The 23,543-nt window shown below is 41.2% G+C and overlaps 1 protein-coding gene across 1 annotated transcript in view; it reads right to left on the reverse strand.

The window, feature by feature from the left end:
* The window catches only part of LOC132396870 (ADAMTS-like protein 1), a 58,450-nt gene that overhangs the window by 17,824 nt on the left and 17,083 nt on the right, over positions 1–23,543 (reverse strand). Inside the window, exons 5-8 of the mRNA XM_059974887.1 lie at positions 22,492–22,626; positions 9,347–9,556; positions 6,899–7,082; positions 4,213–4,420 (exon numbers count right to left, since the gene is read on the reverse strand). Of these exons, the coding sequence (XP_059830870.1) occupies positions 4,213–4,420; positions 6,899–7,082; positions 9,347–9,556; positions 22,492–22,626 (737 nt within the window). The remainder of the gene's footprint in view (positions 1–4,212; positions 4,421–6,898; positions 7,083–9,346; positions 9,557–22,491; positions 22,627–23,543) is intronic.

Raw genomic sequence — 23,543 nt, forward strand, 5'->3', positions numbered from 1 at the left:
CATCCTGAGCAGCCTGCATCACTGCACCATTTCGGATTGCAAGGCCCTGCAGCGTATAGTGATGTCAGCTGAGAAGATCATTGGGGTCTCTCTTCCCGCCATTACAGACATTTACACTACACGCTGCATCCACAAAGCAAACAGCATTATGAAGGACCCCATGCACCCCTCATACAAACTCTTCTCCCTCCTGCCATCTGGGAAAAGGCACCGAAGCATTCGGGCTCTCACGACCAAACTATGTAACAGTTTCTTTCCCCAAGCTATCAGACTCCTCAATACCCAGAGCCTGGACTAACACCAAATAACTGCCCTCTACTGTGCCTATTGTCTTGTTTATTATTTATTGTAATGCCTGCACTGATTTGTGCACTTTATGCAGTCCTGGGTAGGTCTGTAGTCTAGTGTAGTTTTTTTTCTGTGTTGTTTTTACATAGTTCAGTGTAGCTTTTGTACCGTTTCATGTTGCACCTTGGTCCATAAAAACGTTTTCTTGTTTTTACTGTGTACTGTACCAGCAGTTATGGTCAAAATGACAATAAAAAGTGACGACTTGACTTGAAATGAATGACAAGATGAGTGGTGCTTCAGTCTCTTCTTTAATTATTTGGTGATGCAATTCAAAGATGCCAAAAAGGTCAGACTGGGCCCAAGCTATTTTCAGAATTCATGTCAAGATTCAAGGATGCTGCATAAAACAATCATGTTTGCTCCATGTGATTTCAGCTAACTTGCATTATGGCTATCAGTGAAGATCAATCTAAGTTAAAGGTATCATGCTAACTGGAAACAACTGTCAGATATATCAATCCCACACATCGCTGGTCTGAGGTCAAATCTGCCACAGGCCCAAATTAACCAACTATCTCCATCTGGGGGCTAGTAAGGTAGCTTTATCAAAAGACTGCTACTTGCTAAGCAGTTGATGCATCATTTTATTTTTCTTCTCATCCAATATTTGGACTCCTCCATCCGTCTCTTTGTTTTCCTACCCACTGTTCTTAGGGAGTGCCGGAGGAACACTTTGAGTAAGTTGCATTGCTTCCCAGCACAAAGTGGTAAGGTTCTTCTCATGTTAAATGCAGCAACAAATGAAGTAAAAGATTCTTGTTTTGCCATTCCTGCAACCTCAATGCACTGTGCAATGTATTGATCTGCATGAACAGTATCCAAGACAAGTATTTCACTGCACCTTGGCATATGTGACAATAATAAACCAATTTATTAGCAAATGAAAGCAAATAACTGTGTGATATGAAGCTGCAGGGACTGTTAGTTGGAGAGATTTAAAGGTGAGGGGCTGGGGAAAAAGGAGAAGAGAGCAGGTACCTTTCCCTTTTCCTTGTCCCTGGACAAAATTTTTTTAGGGAGTTAATCAGGGATGTCATAGTTATATAGCATAGAAGTAGGCGCTTTGGCTATTATGATTGCATCTAGACCAGACCCATTTTCCATAACCGTCTACATACTTGCTTAGACATGACTTACTGTAAATGTTGTAAAATACCTGCTTCTACCACCACTCCATCAGGCTTACATCCATCTTAATGTCAAAGGCTGCTGATTAAACTCAGATCTGTGAGCTTTTGGGGGATCTAGGGGATGTCTTTATGCTTTGTTATATCTGATGCCATCCTGAACTATTCTAGTTTATAGAGACGCTTGAATATGATGCCTATGAAACCAGAATGAAACAATAAAACTTGTTAAATGACTCAACAAAGCACCACTGAACCATTCAATTTGCTAGACCAGTACTGGACAATTAACTTTGTAATGTTTCCAGAAATATGTTGGCATCATCTTTAATATCAGCTCTGCCTTTGTGGTCACCGATTTCAAATAAAATGACTCAGAGATTCCATACCTGTGAAATGAATTTGATCTGCTGATCAGATTTGCAGATGACACAACTTTGATCGGCCTTATTTCTAGTGGTAATGAGAAAGCCTACAGAGGAGAGGTTGACACCCTGACACAGTGGTGCCAGTGTCCAAAAACCAAAAGAGCTGATTGTGGATTACCCGAGGAATGGATCAATGGATCCGCAGTTGAGGGGTTGAGTAGTTCCAAGTTCCTCGGTATATACGCCTGGATCTCGCCTGGACTGTACACAGCAGTTTTGTGGCAACCAAAGCACAACATTGTCTCTTCCAACGCACGTGACTGAAGTTTGGCATGTGTCCCCAGATCCTCAAGACCTTCAACTGGGGCTCTGTTGAGAGCATCCTGACTGATTGTATCACCACCTAGTACGGGAACTGCACCAATCTTGATTGCTCAGCACTGCAGACAGTGGCATCTGTAGATGTGAACTTCCCTCTTTTGAGGACACTTATAGCAGCAGGTGCAGAAAGAAGTCCTGGAAGATCATTGGGGACACTAGTCACCCCAACCATGAACCGTTTCAGCTGCTTCAGTCTGGCCAACACTATCGTAGCATTAAAGCCAGGATCAACAGATTACGGGACAGCTTCTTAATACAAGCCATTAGACTTATAAATGCTCATGTCTGTACATCGCAATGGAGTCGGAATGCAAAGAATTTTACTCCCTCACATTGTGGGATGGATGGAAGATTTAAATAAATTCTAAAAAAAATCTAAAATTCTAAAATTTATCTTTTCAAATGTAATGTGCAACCAGGTGCCTCTCATAGAGGATATCTGTCCTTCAAAATAGTGATCTGTTAACCTGGCCAACCGCATTCTCATTCTGAGGTTTGGTCTGAATAACAGCTGAACCTCTTGACTATATCTGCATGCTTTTATGCATGGAATTGCTGATTAGATATTTGTATTAATGAGCAGATGTACCTAATAAAGTGGCCACTGAGTGTAGATGAGATTAGGTTAGAAGCTGAAGTATCATAAACTTTAAAAATAATATGTAATCACTAGTATCTCATAAAACCTTAATTAGTTCCAGGGAATTAGATGCTACCCAGGTAAACTTACTTCCTCAGGGCCAGAGAGGCAGTTTAGCATGTCCATTTAAGACCTCATTAAATAAACCATAATAATTCTTTATTTCTTATATTACTGTGGCACAGTGCTGGGTCCATTGTTGTTTGTATATTAATGATTTGGATAACAATGTGGTAAGCTTGATCAGCTAATTTGTAGACGTTGCCAAGTTTCTGGGTGAAGAGGACAATGAGGAAAGTCATCAGAGCTCGCAGAGGCATCTGGATTAGCCGGCCAGTGGGCTGAAGAAAATGGCAGATGAAACGTAATGCAGGTAAGTGTGAGGTGTTGCACTTTGACAAGACAAACCAGGGTAGGACACACACACTGAACGTTAGGGCTCTGAGGAGCACAGCAGAGCAAAGTGAATTCAGATCCGTAATTCATTGAAAGTGGCATCACAGTTAGGTAGAGTCATAAAGAAAGCTTTTGGTGCATTTCCTTCATAAATCAAAGTACTGAGTACAAGAGCTGAGATGTTACGTTGAAGTGGCACAAGACGTTGGTGAGGCCTAATTTGGAGTATGGTGTGCAGTTCTGTTCACCTATCTACAGGAAAGATATAAATAAGATTCAAAAAGTACAGTGAAAATTTACAGGGATTTTTGCTAGGATTTGTGGACCTGAGTTATAGGGAAAGGCTGATTAGGTTAGATCTTTATTCCCTGCAGCATAGGAGAATGAGGGGAGATTTGGTAGAGAAATGCAATATTATGAGGGGAATAGATAGAATAAATGCAAGCAGGCATTTCCTCTGAGGTTATGTGAGACTAGAAGCAGAGGTCATAGGTTAAGTTTGAAAGTTGAAATACTTAAGGAGGACCTGAGGAAGAAACTCTTCACTCAAATAGTTGTGCAAGTGTAGAACAAGCTGTCAGCAGAACTGGTGGATCTGACTTTGATTGCAGCAGTTAAGGATAGTTTGTATAAGTACATGGATGGCTATGGTCCAGGTTCAGATTTATGGGACAGACTAGATGTCTGTACATCTGTAGTGTAGCACTCTATGGCTCTAAGAATAATGAATAAAAAGTGAGATTCAGTTGGATTTTTGCAAGGAGCACAGCCTGTGAAGTAGCAGTGTATCCCCAGCACCAACCTGTTGATTTCCGTGTTGAACTGTGCGTGTGTGGTCATTACAGACTGCTGCTAGCCTCACATGGTAATGATGGCTAATGTTGCCAACAGGCCTGTTGATATTACAAGTACAGATCTCTGCCCTATGTTATACTCAGTTGTTACAGACCTGGCTCCAGTTCGATGTAACCCATTGTGAGCACAGTTGCTTGTCACAGGTCTGGTTATCTGGTGGTTTCTTTCCCGACTGAGCACAGAAGCTAGGCGACTGATTGATAAGTATTCCTCCTGCTGTCACCTTCTGACAACTGACCAGCCGCTTCTGTGTTCCTCCCCCACAGAGCTGGGAACAAGGGGACCAGCTGGTCACAGTCCACCTAGAAAAGGATGTTGCAAGAGTAAAAGTTATTTCCCATCAAGCCTTGTTTAAAGATCAGATTCTATGCTTGCTTATATGTATTTCTCTCTTTGATCTCCTGATAATTAGGTAAGAAAACCACATGTCCCCATTCATTAGGCTCACTGCCTTATTTATTCTGTAGAAACTATTTAATGGGAACATCTTCCTTTAACTGCTTGATAGTTCTGAATTGATTTTATTACTTTCATCCTTCATGTACATGAGGAGTAAAAATCTTTGTTACGTCTCTGTCTAAATGTGCGATGTGCAATTTATAGTAATTTATAATAAATAGTATGTACAACAGGACAGTCAATATGGCATAGAAATATAATTGTACAGGCATAAATTAATCAGTCTGATGGCCTGATGGAAGAAGCTGTCCCGGAGCCTGTTGGTCCTGCTGCAGTGCCATTTCCTGGATGGTGGCAGCTGGAGCAGTTTGTGGTTGGGGTGACTCGGGTCCCCAAAGGTCCTTCAGGCCCTTTTTACACACCTGTCTTTGTAAATGTCATGAATAGTGGGATGTTCACATGTACAGATGCGCTGGCCTGTCCACACCACTCTGCAGATATTCCTTCTGATAAACTACTGTTCAGTCATTTAAAAGCTTCCATATCAGTTTGAGCCAAAACTGACTGGAATCTGAGGGAGTGTCTGCTGTCATATTACTCCATCTTGCTGTGCGGCTCATTGGTAATTTGCCACAGCTTCCCACCCTCTCTCCTGAAGATGCTAAGTCCTGCCACGATGCCACAGGAGCTTGCTCCCTTCAATAACTACCTCCTGAACAAAGGCTGATTACTTAACTCTGAAAAATTGATGGTTGCTCTGACTGCAGCTGCTGAGATCAGGTAGGTGCATGCCAATGAAACCATGGCTTAGAAAGAGTGATGGAAAATGGGATTAGGATAGATAATCATGGACTGAGTGACCTGTTCCATGTTTTATGACCTTGTGACAAGCGCTGCTGGGTAATACTTCAATTAGGTTTTAGTTTATTCTCCAGAGACTGCAAATTATCATTCCAGGATATGAAAGGTTGTAATCTAGAGAAAAATGAGTAGTGAAAGAAGAACTTAAGGCAATGATATAAATCCATGTATTGGATCCTGTTTTCAAGTTCTTTGGAGAGGAAGTAAATGAAGGGGAACCTAACTAAAGAATACAAAATTATGAGCAGCGTATATAGGTTAGAAATTCCCCGTATTGGAGGAGTCTGAAACGAGACTGAATAATTTCACTATTAGGTTAGGAGGGTTAAAGGGAATTTGAGGAAGAACTTTTCATCCAGAGCATGGTTCATATCTGGAATGCACTGCCTTGACTTGGTGGTGAAGGCACAGACTCTCACATTGAAGAAATATCGAAATGAGCAATTGAATCATCAATGTATAGAAAGCTATTGCCCAAGTAATGAGAATGGTATATTTGGGTACTTGCTGGTCAGAATGGGCATGTTTGGCTGAAGGACTGCTTATGACAACACCTTTTAATGTTAGGAGAAGTTACACAGCAGTAAAGGACTTGTGCAGTTCATTTTCTTGCTGTCAGAATGACCTAGTTATTGCTCATGGTGTTTGATTATTACCGATGAATAATGTGAAATATTAATTCCTCTGACTAAGTCATGAATTTATATTGAATTTGTAATGCAGGACAATATATATTTCATGGGTGCACTTCACAGAAAACTACAGGAAAACTCTCATAACTAAAGTTCATAAAAAGCTCCAAATGGATGGTCACCCAACCAGACCCTTCAACCAGTGAGCACAGAGAATGATTAACTTGGGCCAACCTGAAACAAAATATAAGTACAGTCAGATGTTGAGAGCAGCTGCAGTAGCATTAACCCTAAAGTGGCCAAGTCAGCTTCTTTCTAAATTATTTTCAATTCTAATATGATCTCAATGGCCAACATGAGAAAATCTGCAGAAGCTGGAAACCCTACTCAGTTCCTCCATCATTTTGTGTGATCTCAATTGCCACTGCTTCCAACTCAGTGGTCAAGTTATGAGGGCACAACTCTAGTATAGTATACTGAAACAGAATTAATCATTCCCAGACAATGACCCATGCTTTCACTGTCTCAAATCCTCATTCACTCTGTCAGTTACCTACTCAAAACACTTCTTCACCCTCATAGTCTCAATCACACTTCACTCATACTTGCTTCTGGGTACTCACACTTTCAAACTCACTGAACTCCAGACAATCTATGCATTCTGCCTTTAGCAGATGTTGCAAAGTTATGTCTGTTTCTGAACTGGCCTCATACAATCAGTGCCAAGATACACAAGTAATTCCTCTCCAATGGTGTTTTTCAGGGTTGGATCAATTACAGTGAGAACATGCACATTAGTTATGGCTTTCTGATTTACAAAAAAAAACCTACAAATGAAAAAGCATAGATGCTATCTTGATGTTTAGCTCTTTGGGATTAATTACTCACCTTGGAGGACAATCCTTTATGTTACATTTAATGGGCTGGAAGTGTGGGAGAGGCCTGCCCTTGCAGTAAGACTTGTGAACCTCAGTTTCATTGTTCTGCAGACACTTTAGCATTGGGAGCTTCAGGCCTTTATTTCCACACGGCGCTGAGCATGGTAACATGCCACCAATTAGCCACTTGTACTCTAATACAAAGACATCAGAAGTGAAGTTATTGGAATAATGCAAGATAGTGGAACAAATTTCAACATGTAGCGGAACAAATTAACCATCTCAGTACTGGCTCTGGAAATCTTCACTGTATATAAGAGGGAGAAGTTTGACTTTTGGCAAAGTGTAAAAATATTGATTATTAACGGTACTCCTCCCATATTTTTAGCTTTATTAATTTCAGTGGAACAGAATGTGAGCAGCCATTTTCCTTAAATATGTGACAAAAGGAATTTCTCCCCACAAGGGTGCCATGGTTAACATAGCAGTTAGTGCAATGCATTTTACAGCTCGGGGTGTCGGAGTTTGGAGTTCAATCCCGGCGTCCTCTGTAAGGAATCTCCACTGAATGCTTGGGTTTTCTGCAGGTCCTCTGCTTTCCTGCCACAGTCTAAAGATGTACCGGGTAGGTTAACTGGTCATTGTAAATTGTCTTGTGATTAGGTTAGGGTAAGATTGGTGTTGTCAGGGGATGCTGGGTGGTGTGGCTCGAAGGGCCAGAAGGCCTATTCCACACCATATCCTTAAATAAATAAATTGATTAAAATAAACATGAGCAATTCCTGACGTGACCATAATCCAGACTGACTCTCCACTGCAGCTCTGAGAGAGCTCAGCAGCAACAAAGGGCCAGGACTGAGAAAGTGCTGTGCCATACAAAGAAGGTGGTACACTGTCAGGTGGACAGCATTGAGTGAGTGAAGCAAAGTTAGACAGAACTCTTGGGTGGGCAGTGCTATTGAGAGACGCTTTTCTAAAGGCTTGCCACATAGTTGGAGCGAATACTGGACTTTTAGGATGGCAGCTTTGAGGAAGTGCAGCACCACAGAACATCTGTCTACTTAACCAGAGGCCTCACCTGCTTTCACACGTATTCATAAAAGATTCCAGTGCATAACTAGATAAAGAGCAGCCATGTTCTCTCGGAAGTGATGATCAATATTCATCCATCAACCAATAGACTATTTGGCCCAGTTGTTGCATAGCAGTCTTTGCACTTCATAAAAGCCTCCTCCAATCCTCTTTGAATGTTGCAGCAACACGTTTTATTGCCTTTCCCCTCATTAGCTTATCCATCGTTTCTTTCATTGCACTTATTGGCATTCACCTCTACTCCTATTGACAGCACTCTTTCTGTTCTCCAGACAAAAGATGTTCCTAACCAGAATGAGCATAATTAGGGTGATAAGTTCTGGTCTATACTATCATCTGTAGCATTGTCTACCCCATCAAATTGTTTGTCATAAAAGGACCACCCACATGATGAATCTTGACATAGTCAGCTTGGCAGAATCATTCTGTTCCAGAAAAAAATACAAAATGCTTTCAGCTGCTGAAAAATTTACAACAAAAATAGAAAATTCTGGAAATATTCAGTAGGTGATACCACATCAGTGGGAAAAGAAACAGAGTCAATGTTCATCACAGACCCTTCACCAGAGTTCCTCAGTTCCAGTGTCATCACTCAATTCCAACATCTCAGTGCTTATAAATGTTTTTAGTAACACGGGTCCAAACTCGGTCACGGTGTCTATAAGATTTGCCTGGTTTTGCTACAAGTTTAACATACAGGCTATTCATGCTGTTGGGTTCCAAAACAGCACCTTTGTCAATGTGTGCAGTTGTAGGGTAATCTGCAATGATGGCATGTGGGTGAAGGGATGAGGGCAGTGGTTTCAGGGAACACAGTACAGCCCTCTCTCCTCAACCACATGTTTACCATTATCCTTTAAGCCCTAATGGACCTTCTTAATAAACTATGCATTTATCTGCTTTGAAGTTCATTAGGTTATAAACATTTTCTAATAATCTGGGTACACTGAAGGTGCTTTATAAACACAAGTATGTTTTCTCAATTCACAAGCTCTTTTTGAAGTGAAAGATTGCCTTGAGTAAGTCTGGACTGATTATTGCCCATGTGAAAGAGGAACACTGTTGTGGTTTGCCTGTTCTTCCATCTTTCGCAAGTTAGAGGTGGAAACATGAACAACTAGAAACACATTTCTGTGTTATCACCACCTGTCTGCACTTTGCCCATTATTATCTGCTACAGGCTTCATAGATTACTTACAGTGATGGTTGGAGTTGGTCAATGGGTAGTGGAGATACTAGGTTAGATAAAAAAAGATGGAAGTTGCTTCTCTGTTCTGAGGCAATATCCTTGAAATTCAGTCACTACAAGTTCATGGGTAAATTTACATCTTACATCACTATCCTTCTGTGTGGTAACATACCATACCTGCTATCTCCACTGTCAACTTTAATATGAGAGTTCCAGCTTCATTCTGAGCACGACAGCTGTAATCTCCTTGGAGACCTTTTGTGATATTTGTTATTTGAAGGATCTGTTGTAAAGCTAGGACTTGGCCTGGACTTGATGCCCCATTTATGGGTTTGCCATTGTGTGACCAACTGATGATGGGCTTCGGAAATCCGCTAACAGGACAACCTAAGACAGAAATAACAAAATACTTTTATTTCTGATGCTGTTGGTTTATATCAAACATTGTGACAGACATTCATATTTCTGTCTTCATATTTATTACTCTAATTCAGTTTATTATAATTCTGCCCTTCTTAAAATTATTACTTTTAAAATTTCCTACTTAGATCCAACAAATCCAATAGTAGCAGTAAATTAGTTTTCTCATCCATAACAATACTTAATGTGCTGAGAATTCCACAGAACACACAAATGGCAGGAACTAGAGAAGGAAACAAAGTTTCCTACTTCAAGGAATACAAGTCTGCTGGGAATTTTATTTCCATATGTAAATGCTATATTATTCTATAAATATTATGCTGGGTTTACACAATTATCTCTTCACTCCTAGATTAAGTTTCAATGTAAAAATCAGGGAAGCACAGATTAAGAAGGTCCTTTTGGTTAATGAGGTGCAGGTCCATCCAGGGCTCTGCTGGCTGTAGGTTAATCATCAGCCTTTCAGCCATGTACCCAGTGCTTGGTGACCCCATACCATCTCCTGGTGGGATAAAACCTCAGTTTTTAATCTTCCCTTCACTGTGTTCACAGCCCTCCTAGCAGTCAGCTGCTTCCCCAAGCTCTACAACTCCCTTCCTAAATATTGCTGAGTCTTTATGTCACTTCTCTCCATTATGGTGTTTCTTAGAATCTATCCTCTGATCAAGCTTTTGGCCTGTTGTTTCAATGCACGAGTATATGCCTGTGGCTTATATTTACAATTGATACCTGCAGTAAAAGCTTCAAATCTGTATTTATACGATCTGCCAGGTCATGTGTACTGTACATCTTTTATTGTGTGCTTGTGCCTCTGTGGTTCACATTTGTAGGTTTCAGTAAGCTGGTGATAAGATTTTCATTTTCAAACATTTTTATCTTACTGTTGGATTTTCTTAATCTTGTAGTTTAAAATAACAATGATATAAAGTGGGAAGCCAGTACTCTTTAGTCTCCCAGTTATTGAGGAAACACTTAGGACTGTTTAATTAAAGGAAATTCTTAAGAATTAGCACTTGATAAAATAAATCTAAAGGCCTAATTAAAATCACAGCATCCTGTTCATATAGCATCCCCTGTGTCCTGCATCCACACGTTATAGACTTCAGTCAGTAAAAGGTTTGGTGAGTAAGGGTCTTCAGAGGGATTAGGGCGAAGGTGACAGAATTAAATAAACTTAATTCTTATTGCAGATATTATTTGAACAAAGAAATGGCTGATCAGGCAATGTGTCAAAGCTACACTATACGAGAGTGAATAGAAACTACAGGAGTTCATCACGATCACATTTATACTTAATGCCTCTTGCATCTTGAATAATTTCATTTCAGAAATGTTAATTAGAGCCTGAGATTCAGACTCTGCAAAACATCAGATAGGAGAACAGTACCTGTATGTTTTGTTCCAGAAGTCAGTTAAATTTTGTACTGGTCAGTGATCAGGGACCGATGAAATACAAGTGATATGGAGAGAGGAATCCAAATGGTAATATTGCATGATTGTCTGTCCTTGCCCAACAGGAAAGGAATTGCAAAGCAACACACACAAAATGCTGGAGGAACTCAGCAGGCCAGGCAGCATCTACGGAAAGGAATAAATAGTCGATATTTTGGGCCGAGGAGGGTCTTGGTGCGAAACGTCGACTGTTTACTCTTCTCCTTAGATGCTGCCTGACTTGCTGAGTTCCTCCAGTATTTTGTGCGTATTGCTTTGGATTTACAGCATCTGCAGATTCTCTTGTGTTTGAGATATGAAGTTCTCACTGTTGGTGTGGACAGGAACAGAGATTGCAGGGAGGATGATAACAGTACTGAGATATTTGGGCCATTCTTGGGGGAATGAAAAGGAATGCAATAGTGCTAAGTAATGGTATTGTAAGAGGAATAGATATCATTCTCTACACCTTGTGCATCAGCTCCAAAGAGAAATGAACTTCAATTTATGGGGTGCTGACACTATTACTGAGAAATTAGAGAGCTGTTTGTTTTGCTCTGGTCTTCACGTTAATCAGACAGTCCAAGAGAACTGAATGCTGCAAATAATGTATTGATAACAGCAAAACTAAAGACCCAGAAAATTTTAGGACTGGACCTATCTGCACAGAGCATTCATAACAAGACAGCTGAAGTAATGATGCAATTAGAAACAAAATAGCTGCAATCTAGCATCCGTTACACAGAGAACAAAGAGTCTATGGTTGGGGATTAAATAACACAACTTCCAAAAAGACAAGAAAAATGGAAGAGGAGGAGGGTGGCCCTGATATGAAAGAATGAGATCAAGGTAGAAGAGAGACAGGATCTTTGTTCAGAAAGCCAAGGGAAAGAATCAGTTTGGGTGGTAACAAGAAAAACTAAAGGGCATAAACGTCGTTGAGAGTTCCCATAGAGCAGCAAACTGTAATGATAATGCTGAGTGCACATAGAAAAAGAAATGTAATATCACTGTGACTTTTGTTCTAAACGCAGACAAATAAATAAAGCCATTCAATACATTGTGAAAGTCAATATTCATGGAATGTCTAGGTTAGGATTTAGTAGATTAGCATGTTGAGGAACCAATAAGGTTAAAGGCTATTTAATCTCATATACTGTAATCAGAAAGGCTTAGTGAAGGGGCTTTAAGCGGACAGAGGGTATTACATAAAAATTGAAAATGATTTAATTCCAACTGAAACTAAGATTTTGAATCTGAATAAAATAAACAATATGGGCCCCAAGAGGCAGGCTGACTGGGAAATTACATTTTAAATATTACAATAAATGAGCAACAGCTAATACCTAAATAATTCTGCATAGTTTACGAGTAAATTGTATCCCCATAAAATTCCCAGCAGGAAAAATGGTCCAGACATGGTTGTCAGAAGCAGTTAGAGACAGTATTAGATCAAGGGATAAAAGCTTATGATGATGCTGCAGCCCAGGGATTACTGAGCTGTAAGCCGCAGAAACCAGTCTTCCCTCCATGTACTTTGTCTACACTACTCACTCCCTCATTAAAGCAGCCAACTTAATTAAAGATTCCACTCATCCTGGATATTCTCCCTCCTCCCCCTCCAAATCGGGCAGAAGATACAAATGCCAGAAAGCTTGTGCCACCAGGCTCAGGAACAGCTTCTATCCTGCCGCTCATTATTATAAGATTATTGAATGAATCACTAGTACGATGAGACGGACTCTTGACTGCACAATCGGTGGCCTTGTGCCTTATGGTCTACCTGCACTGCACATTCCCTGTAACTGTAACACTTTATTCTGCTTTCTGTTATTGTTTTACTTTGTACTACTGTACCTACGTGCACTGTTGTAATGAAATGGCTTGTATGGACAGTATGCAAGACAGGTTTTTCACCGCACATCAGTACATGTGACAATATTAATCCAATTTACTAGTGTAGCACCCTGGGCAAGGTTTCACTGCTAATGTAATGGTTGTTCCAGAGCAGAGATAATGGGGGCTTTCGATTGTGTGCCGTCCGATGAAGGGAGTGATTCTTTCTTGTTGTGGGCCTGAGAGCAAGTTGTTCTAGGACTTTTGTTTGGAGGAAGATGGGAAGAGAAGATGCCAGAACAGAGGGGTAATAGACTGCAGGATGGAGTGGACTGGGAATGGGGCCAGGAGTCGACGACCAGGGGAAATCGACGGAGGACTAACGGACAGGAGAACCATGAGCTCCAATGGGCACATCATACTGTTTCACGAAAATGGGCCCTTTTCTTTTTGTTTTTTCCTTACTAAGCCTATAGTCAAATTAAGAATTATAAAGGTAAATCATTTAATTGCGTATGGTGTACTGTGTGTTATTTTGTGGGACTGTCTTGTAACAGGGGAACACATCACACAGCATCCACACAAACAACAGGTCTTGCACCTCAGATTTCAGCTATCCTGCCTGGCAGCTTTACCGTCCTAACTGAGCAGATATAAAAAAGGGCAAGGGAAAAAAAAAACTTAACCTTGAGCCTTTCTTTCCTTTGCTTTCAATGACTGAAGCTTCTCTTTGCTGAAGCCTCAAAGAACTAAAGCCCCAAGATCACCACTCTGACTCTGTCCACTCAGAAGATGGCTGCTAAGAGGGGCGAGGCCTCTCTCATTCATATGTACTGGTCCTGTCCTAGCTTGGAGAAATTTTGGAAAGATGTCTTCACTACGTTATCGTATATTCTGAATCACCACCTAGAACCAAACCCTTTAATTGCTTTGTTCGGTTTCTGGGGCGAGACAGATTTACGTCGGAGTCCGACCAAATGCCGAATATTATCCTTTGCCTCTCTCCTGGCTAGATGCTTGATCCTCCTTAGATGGAGAGATGTTGCCCCGCCCACTCATGCTCAATGGCTTATCGACATTATGGCCTGCTTGGACCTCGAAAAAATCCATTATTCAGTTTTTAATTCGGATTTAAAGTTCTATAAGGTCTGGGGACCTTTTATCGAGTACTTTCACAACCTTCCTCTTGACTAGGGTTTTTTTTTCGGTCCCTTGCTTTCAGCTCCTTTTTTTTTGGTAGTAGGCATTATTATCCTCTGTTGCTAAGTGTATTCACAGTCTGGGAGTTTGATTGTCCTGATTTATATTCTCTATATTGTGTTGTGGTTGGTCTGGAGTTTTTTTTGTGTTGTGGGGTTGGGGGAGGATACTAAGTTTACTTGTCTTCAATTTAGGTGCTTTTTTCTAATTCTCTTTCTTTGTATCATATTGTCATTGTATGCTTAATTTTGCACTGTATTAATGTTCCTCATTTTGATCTGGGGTTTTTTAATTTGTAGTTATGTAGAAAATGTATAAAAAAACTAATTTAAAAAAAAGATGGCTGCTGCATTTGTCCCTGCCTTCCTTTAATTTACTTTTGCTAATCAATCCCAAGTGCCGATTTGTCGCTGGTCAAAGCTCTTTTTCACAGTAGCAACCCGCTGCTGCCTTTTGTACTCGGGCAGTGGACCTGATTATAGTCCCCTCCTCTCAAAACTTCCAATGTTCTGATTGGTCACTGGTCAAAGCGCATCCTAAGGTGAGATCACAGCTGGAGTACCATATGAAGCTTGGTCTCCTTAACTCAAGAATGATATACTAGTGATAGAGGGTTTGCTAAGAAACTTAATCAGAATTGATTCTTGGGACAACATATTTGACCTTCAAACAGAGGATAGCAAGACAAGTGGCACATTCTCTTGAGAGGCAGTCTAAATGAAGCAAATAGAAATCTTACAGGGCAAGACAGGTTGGATACACAGAGATGCACTGTAGATAACCTACAAGGCTCATTGAATGAGTTCCAGATGGGTGAAGCTTTGAAACAAAAAGGAGGCAGTCTATTTGCTGGGGGTACAATTGGCCTTCAAACATTCATAGAAGCAGATAGGAGGCTAAAATATCAGGGGTATAAAAATAATTTGATACTGCGTTCACTGGAATCAGTGTGAAAGGATTAGAGGGGGTGGGAATTTTTAGAAAGTCTTCTGGAATTTTTTTTTGAGATGGTGCAGTACATTGGTAGTGCTACCAGAGAAGGAGCAATAGAAGATTCAATCTTTGGGAATGTAGCTAGGTATATGGATAGTGAGTCAAAAGGACAACATTTTAGAGAAAATGAACAGATCTTTGTAATTATTAAGGACGAGAGATGGGACTGAGGTAGGTACGTGATGTTATCACTGGGAGTTATTCAAGGATGAAACAGTAAGAGTTCAGGTCCAGCATGTTCCTGTGAGTGTGGATGGGGAGGAAAGACATTTGAGAGAAGCCTTGATATCAAGGGATATTGAGAAAGGAATAGAAATAGTTTGAGGCAGGGATAGAAACTAAAAACAAGAGAGCCTTTACAGGAGGATATAAAGTTTAGGTTGATAGTTAAAACACTTGGGATGCTAACGAGGGTGCACAAGATATCACTAGCAAAAAAAATTATGAAAATCCCAAAAAGGCCAGTAAGGATAATCCAGTAATTGGAGTCTATGAGCCTAATATCAGTGATGGGCAAATTATTAGAAATGATTCTGAGAGTCAGGATTAATCTGTACTCAGAGAGGAAGAATTCATCAGAGATAAACTGGCACGGCTTTGTTAAGCAGAAATTCTGTTGAATTAATAACAAAAAAGGGCTGAAGGAACTTAGCAGGTCAGGTAGCATTCATGGGGGAAGTGTAAAGCTGGTGTTTTCGGTGAAGACTCTTCACGTTAACTGACTAATCTGATTTCAAGGAGGCGACCTGAAAAGGTAGTATACTTGATGCATTGCCTTCAGCAAGACTTCACAAGATCAAGGGATCATGGACATTTTGGAAAAAATTGGAACACAATACATTGCAGACGGTGATGATTTAGAGTTGCTTTTGCAGTTGGAAGTTTGTGACCAATGGTGTATTGCATGGAGAGATGATGGGGGCCCTTACTGTTTACTATTGCTATTAACAATCAAATGTGAATGTAAGAGGTGTGATCAGTAAATATGCAATTGAAATGAAGATTGATAGTGAAGACTAGTCTTTGACTGGAGAATTTCGTTGATCAGTAGAAAAATGGCAGATGGAATTTGATCTTAAAAATTGGAGAAGATGCATTTTGTGTGGATTAATAACACTAAGGTATACACAGTGAATAGTAGGATCAGACAAAATAGTGAAGAACAGACAGACAGACATACCTTATTGATCCCAAGGGAAATTGGGTTTCGTTACAGCCACACCAACAAATAATAGTGTAGAAATATAGCAATATAAAACCATAAATAATTAAATAATAATAAGTTAATCATGCCAGGTGGAAATAAGTCCAGGACCAGCCTATTGGCTCAGGGTGTCTGACACTCTGAAGGAGGAGTTCTAAAGTTTGATGGCCACAGGCAGGAATGACTTCCTATGATACTCAGTGTTACATCTCAGTGGAATGAGTCTCTGGCTGAACGTACTCCTGTGCCTAACCAGTACACTATGGAGTGGATGGGAGACATTGTCCAAGATGGCATGTAACTTGGACAGCACCGTCTTTTCAGACACCACCGTCAGAGAGTCCAGTTCCACCCCCACAACATCACTGGCCTTATGAATGAGTTTGTTGATTCTGTTGGTGTCTGCTGCCCCAGCACACAACATAATAGCACTGGCCACCACAGAGGGACATGTCTGAGGAACTCTGCAGTAAGGGAGAGTGCTATCATGCAGGGAGTGAGGGGAGAGTGAGATAATAGTACAAGTGGAGAGTGAAGTCACTCATGAGTGGACAGTGAAATCAGAATGAGTGAGCTGAGAATGAACACATTCAACAGATGAGGGGTGATTGAAACAATTCCGGGAGTGATGGGAGAATGAAAGCTCTCAAGGAATGGGAGGGATAAAGCCACTTAAGGAATGAGACAGAATAAAAGCATCCTGGGTTCAAGGAGAGAGTGAAATGACTGAAGGCAAGAGGAGTGGATGAAACCACAAAGAGACTGAGAGGACAATGAGACCTCGAAGGGGGTGAGAAGAGATTGACCCCACTTAGAGAGTGAGGTCAAAGTGAACACACTCATCTGATGAGGGAAGCATGAAACTGCTCTTGGGCTGTGGTCCAAATAGTTGGCTGTGACTGTAGTCCTGAATCTGCTTCTGAGATACATTTGAATTCAATTTCCTTTCAATAAATACTACATTGCAATTGAAACCTTAAAATTAAACTGTTCTGCTGTTGAATATCACTCGCCTATAACTATTTACATCTGAAATGTTGGTGATCAATTTGCAGTTGTCATACTTTGCCTACTAACATGGCCAGACAAAGCTCTGCCAATATTTAGCTACATTAGACATATGGATACCAGACATAGCAAAGTAGAGATTAGCAGTTTATGGGGTAAAACCCTTAACACTGGCACACCGGCTTTCACCTTCTTCCTGGATTGAGGACGACCTGCTACCACTTCTGTTTAGTGGGAGCTGAGTCACAATGGGAACAACAGACTCTTTGACAGGTGGAACAGGGATTATCTGATTGGACATGTGGGTAAGCAGATGATGCTGTGGTGCACTCCTCCCTCCAGTCACACTGCACTTTTGTGTGCTTTTGATGCATGACCTTGAAGTCCTCAATGCCACCCTGGATAAGACCATCAGATATAGGAGCAGAATTGGGCCACTTGGAGCATCAAGTCTGCTCCGCCATTTTATCATGGCTGATCCAGTTTTCCTCTCAGTCCCAATCTCCTGCCTTCTCCTCGTATCCCCTCATGCCCCGACTAATCAAAAATCTATCAACCTCTGCCTTAAATATACATAAAGATTTGTCCTCCACAGCTGCCCGTGGCAAAGAATTCCACAGATTTATCACTCTCTGGCTAAAAAAATTCCTCCTTTTCTCCATTTTAAGAGGACACCTCTTTATTCTGAGGCTGTGTCCTCTGGTCCTAGACTCTTACCACCATAGGAAACATCTTCTCCACATCCACTCTATCAAGGCTTTTTACCATTCGATAGGTTTCAATGCGGTCACCCCTCATTCTTCTGAATTCTAGTGAATCCAGGCCAGAGCCATCAAACACTCTTTATATGACAAGCTGTTCAATCCGGGAAACATTTTTGTGAACCTCCTCTGAACCCTCTCCAGAGTCAGCACATCCTTTCTCAGATAAGGGGGCCCAAAACTGCTCACAATGCTCCAAGTGAGGCCTCACCAGTGCTTTATAAAGTCTCACTTAACATCCTTGTTTTTATATTCTACTCCTCTTGAAATGAATACTAACATTGTATTTGCTTTCCTCACCCCTACTCAAAACTACTCACTCTCAGCCAGGTAGAAATCTGGGGGAACGGATGACTCCAGTTATTCATCTAACTTCTCTTACTTCCATTCTAATATCCTCCTCGTCCTTGATTGAGATTCCTGTAACCTGTTCACTTTCCATCCGCTGATCCCAGATCTGAACGTTGAATTCCCAAAAAATGTACCTGAACTTGGTATCCTACTAATCAACTTACTGGAATTAATGACCCTGCTGGCAATGTCTGCCGTTCTACAGTCTCTTTCAAAACTTACAGCTGATGGTTCTCTTTAAGCAGGGAAGAGCTTGAGATGGCCATTCATACTCAGTAGATCTGACAGGTGTGGATTGGTTCATAATAGCCACAAAGGTTGATTCTCTCCCCGTAACAGTTTTCACTTCACTTGTTCTCACTGATTTCAGGGTTCTCATGTGTTAACTGCTCAAAAACTACAGAGTTTAGTTCATTGAGTAATAACCTTAGTTCTTTAGTGATGACTGAAAGGAGAAAATCCACCAGGCTTGTCCTCTCAACTGTTTTCCTTCAGATGTGTTTTTTTTTTAATCAGAACCTCTGGGTTTGGAATGGATTGTATCCATTTGGCATTTAGTCAGATCCTTCTTTACCCATAGCATTGGAGATATCCCCCAGCTCTGGGAATGAGTCAGCTCCTGCAGATAACACTTGCGGGCTGGAATATGGAACCTGAGAGCAGGGACCTCCATCTGCTCACGTGACATGACGCTGTGCAAAGGACAGAAGGACAGCATACTACATGTCAGCAGGGCAGCAGTGAGGCCAGCAGTCAGGCTGGGTGTTGGTGCATTGATGCAAGTGAGTGTGTGGGTGTCTGTATGAGTGCATTTGTGTTTGTGAGTGTGCCTCAATTACAAACGTATGTGGTCATGAGTGTGAAACTGTGAATGTGTGATTAAACAAGTGAATGTGAGCATGCCTATGTATGTTTGGGCAAATGTGCAAAGGTATGAATAGGTATATGAGAAAGAGTATGTGTGAGTGAAATCGAGTGAATGTTCAAGCAAATTTGAGTGTGTAGGAGAGTGAGAAAGTGTGTGTACATGGCTTGTGTGTCTATGTGTGTGAAAATGGACTGTGACAGTGTGTACCAGTGTTACACAAAGCCCTGGAGGATTTCAGCAGGTCAGACAGCATTTAGGCAGGGGTATGGATAGCTGACCTTTCAAGTCAAGACCATTTGATATGTGAGTATGGTTTGTGCCTGTGTGTGCATATCTGTGAATGTGTGTGTGAGTGATTGAATCAGTGAGTGAGAGACTATATGTGAACGTGTGCGTGAGTGTGTATGTGAGTCTAACTATGAGCCAGTGTGGGTGAGTCAAATGAATAGACGTGAGTGAATATGAGAGTCTGTGACAGACTGTTTTGCCTGTTCTCATTTATATTGTACAGATCAGATCATTGGCCAGCTGGAAGGTGCTGACTGGGAAATATTAGGCCTGTCTTTTTTGATGATGGGCTCTCCACTAAACCTTTTCCCCTTGGAAGCAGAAAGCTGATTGTGCTGAAATGGAAGCTCTGGGGCACCATCAGTGAGGGTATGTGTTTGCCAACCTAATCATCCTTGTCAAAGCTGTCATATTCTTGCAATGCGGCAGAAATTCATAAAAATCGCTCAAAGTAATTTAAAAAATTTAAATCATTTTCCAATATAAATCATCAAAAATATTTGGATACATAAATAACTAAAAACATTGATTAAAATTCAAATTAAAATGAAAAAAAAAGTCTTTTTCATGCAGCCGCCCTCGCAATGGTTTGCCAGTTCTGACTGTGGTAAGATGACCTGCTGTGAACTCTGGGGTCCCTCTGCAAGCTCCTGTTCCACCACAGGGGAATCCATATCAGCCCCAGCTGTGCTGCCCAATTGATGGAGCGCACCAGTAAGTTCAAGACTCCAGCAGTCACACATGAGCTTTGAAACCCACTGACACTGAAATTCCACGTTAAAGGCCAATATACATCGATTTTGATGTCATCTGGCTGTTTACTCCACGGACCAGGACCGCAAACATTTCCAGCACAGCAAATGCTAGCAAGGGTAGAGCCTGAACCAGGAAATGACAGACACTGCTAAAAAAATTATTTTCATCAACCTTGCACTGATTTCCAGATCTGTTCTTGCCAAATGTCAGCAAGAGGCAAAGATTTATCTTGAACTTGTTTAAATTCAGATTTACAGTGACATTTTGCCAACATTAAGCAAGACTCGACCATGGAGATAAATAAAAACTTTTTATAGCTTCTCACCATTACAATAACTTACAGTTCATACAAAATACCCTGCAGTCACCCATTCAAGCTACTCCAATAGTATCTCTCAAACCCTCCAGGAAAAACAAGGGCAGCGGGTGCACGAGAAGACCACCAACAGCAGGTCAGGTTCCCCTTCTAGTCACATGGAAATTACCTTGCTGGTCCTTCATCATTACTGGATCTAAATCACAGAACCTCCTCTCCAAGGGCACTGTGGGAGCCCTTATCAGAAGAACCACTTCTTAAGGGTACTTACAGATGGGCAATAAATGCTAACCTGCCACAGCACCCGGATGTTGAAAAGAATAAAAGTGATGTAGTTGTCAGTTTGTGGGAGATCCTGGATATTCCAACCTGTATATCATTGGATGAGAGGACTCAAGTGTGTGGGGAAAGGAATAGGCTGAGTAACTGACATGTCAAAGGCCCAAGGATGCCTAGGAGGAACAATACGAAATCCTGAAGGGAAGTGACCTTGTACAGATGGCCTGATAGTGTTTTAGTGAATGAATCACTTACAGACTCAGAACTGTACAGCACAGATACAAGACTTCATCAATTGCTTACATTAATTCAATATTCCTCTGTGTCTTGCTCATTCAAGTACATGTCCATACATCTCTGAAATGTTCCTTTCTTTTTCCTGCCTCCGTCACTTATTCTGGAAGCTCATTCCAGATACCAACTAGTTTGTGTGAAAAATTTACTCTTTGACACCTCTTTAAAGTTCCTCCTTCTACTTAAACTTGTTTTAGCTCTCCCCACCGTGGAAACAGTCATTAGCCATCTCCCTTATCTATGCCTCTCATAATTTTATATATCTCTGTCATGTTACTTCCTGGCCTTTTTTTGCTTCAGGGAAAAACAGACCGAGCCAATCTGATGTCTCCTGGTAACGTAAAGCCCTCCAAATCCAGGCAATACCCTTGTGAATTTTTCCTGTACCCTTCTGAGCTTAATCACATTGTTCCTCTAATGTGGTGCTTGGAACTCACACAGTACTCCAAGTTTAGACTAACTAATGTTTCTACAACTGCAATATGATGTCCTAACTTTTATACTCATGTTTCAGCAGATAAAGGCAAACATATTGTCCACATCACTCTATCTACCTTGTTCCCATTTTCACAGAACTATGTACTTGTACCTCAGGGTGCCTCTGTTCACTGCCTATGCTCACTGCATAGGCAGTCCTGTCCTGGTTTCACTTCCTAATATGTCTCACTGGAAGACTGTTCAAATTAAATTTCATCACTCATTCCCTATCACACATTCCCAGTTGGATCAGGTCCTGCTGTATCTTCCCCAGCAGTCTAGTCGGCTCTGTTTGCAAGATTTATAGCAGTCAACCCTTCTGGGATCACGCATCTGCTTTGATCAGGCTTACACTCTTAACTATTTAGGAGGCAGTTAATGCTTCCTGAAAAGAAACATCTCCATTGATCCAACAGTTGGTGACATTTCTTCAATTACATGGATCCAAGTCCAACAGCAGACTAGTGGGGTGAATCGGGCAAAATGGGGGGGGGGCACAGTGGCAGAGGGGGCCTAGGATGGAGTAATGAATACCCTTGAATGGAACAATGATCCTCTAGCAATATTTGAGTGCTTCTTTCCCAACCAACATCCGTCCTTCACATTAAAGTAAATCTGGCTAGGGAAATGGAATTCATTGAAAAACCCTTTCAAACAATTGGTGCTGATGCAATGTGTCAAATGTCCTGCTTCTGTGTGTGTCATCCTACTATCCTTTCTTAAATAAAATCATATTGAGACATATGCATCTTAATCACAGTACTAATGCAAAAATCATATTTCCAAGATATTGGAACACCTTGAAATTCTGTTTTTCTAATTTCTTCTTTTGTTACTTACCAATCAGAACATTGTTTCCAGCACTCAGAAATACTTTGCTCCCAGGACTAGAGGCAAGAACAGCATGAAATTCATACCCTGTAAGCCCTAACTTCAGCATCAAGTCTTTAAATTCTGGGAAGACTCTTGGGGGTTCTGTAACAGAGTGAATGTTGAACAGAAGTTGTTTAACTGGAAGGAGGATTGATCACGGAATATTTAAAGATGTGGTACCACTTGAGACACTTTTCATCATGACATCCCCTTTGCCAGGAGAGCACAGTAGTCTGAACAGACAGGCGTAGGGCAGTGCAGGGCAGATGTTGGGCAGAGAGAGATGAATGCCAAGCAGAGAGGGGCAGATTTTGGGCAGGTGACACTGACAGCAGGCAAGGTAGCATTGACTACACCATCACAGATTGATAGAGAGCATGGCTGTTGGTGCAGTGCAGATGACAGACACAGAAATATTTCTGGTGCTGTCTGTGTGGCTTGGACGTTTTCCCTGTGACCAAGTGAGCTTCCTCTGGATCCTCCGGTTTCCTCAAACATCCCAAAGATGTGCAGTCGATAGGCTAACTGGTCCCTTATTGTGTAGGTGGGTGGCAGAATTAGTGGGAGGGAATTGATAAGAATGTGGGGAGGATGAAAAATGGATGGTTGATGGTTGGTGTGGGCTTGGTGGGGTGAAGGTCCAGTATATAGATAGGATTAGTGAGGGAGGGGTGGTGGTTGGGACTGACAGCTTGCTGGAACAAGGCCAGCTGACTCAGCGATGTGTATAAGGATGGGATAGGACGACAGGGAAGGCAGGAAGTCTGAGGCCGGAATAAAAGTAAAATTTGTGATAAAGCTCTAACATGGAGGGAAAGAATTATGGGCTGAGATGAAATGAATAACATAAGCAATATGTATGAGGTAAGTGTGAAGTATGACTTTGAAGCAGGGAGAAAACATTGGAAAAAAATCTATGGAAGTGCCATCACTGCCCAAAAGCAGTAATGATCCCAGGCATTAGAAGACACTTAGATTTTTGTGATGAACTAGATGTTTGTGTATTAAATAAGGCATAA

Source organism: Hypanus sabinus, chromosome 7, assembly GCF_030144855.1.
Source record: "Hypanus sabinus isolate sHypSab1 chromosome 7, sHypSab1.hap1, whole genome shotgun sequence".
Classification (NCBI taxonomy): Eukaryota; Metazoa; Chordata; class Chondrichthyes; order Myliobatiformes; family Dasyatidae; genus Hypanus; species Hypanus sabinus.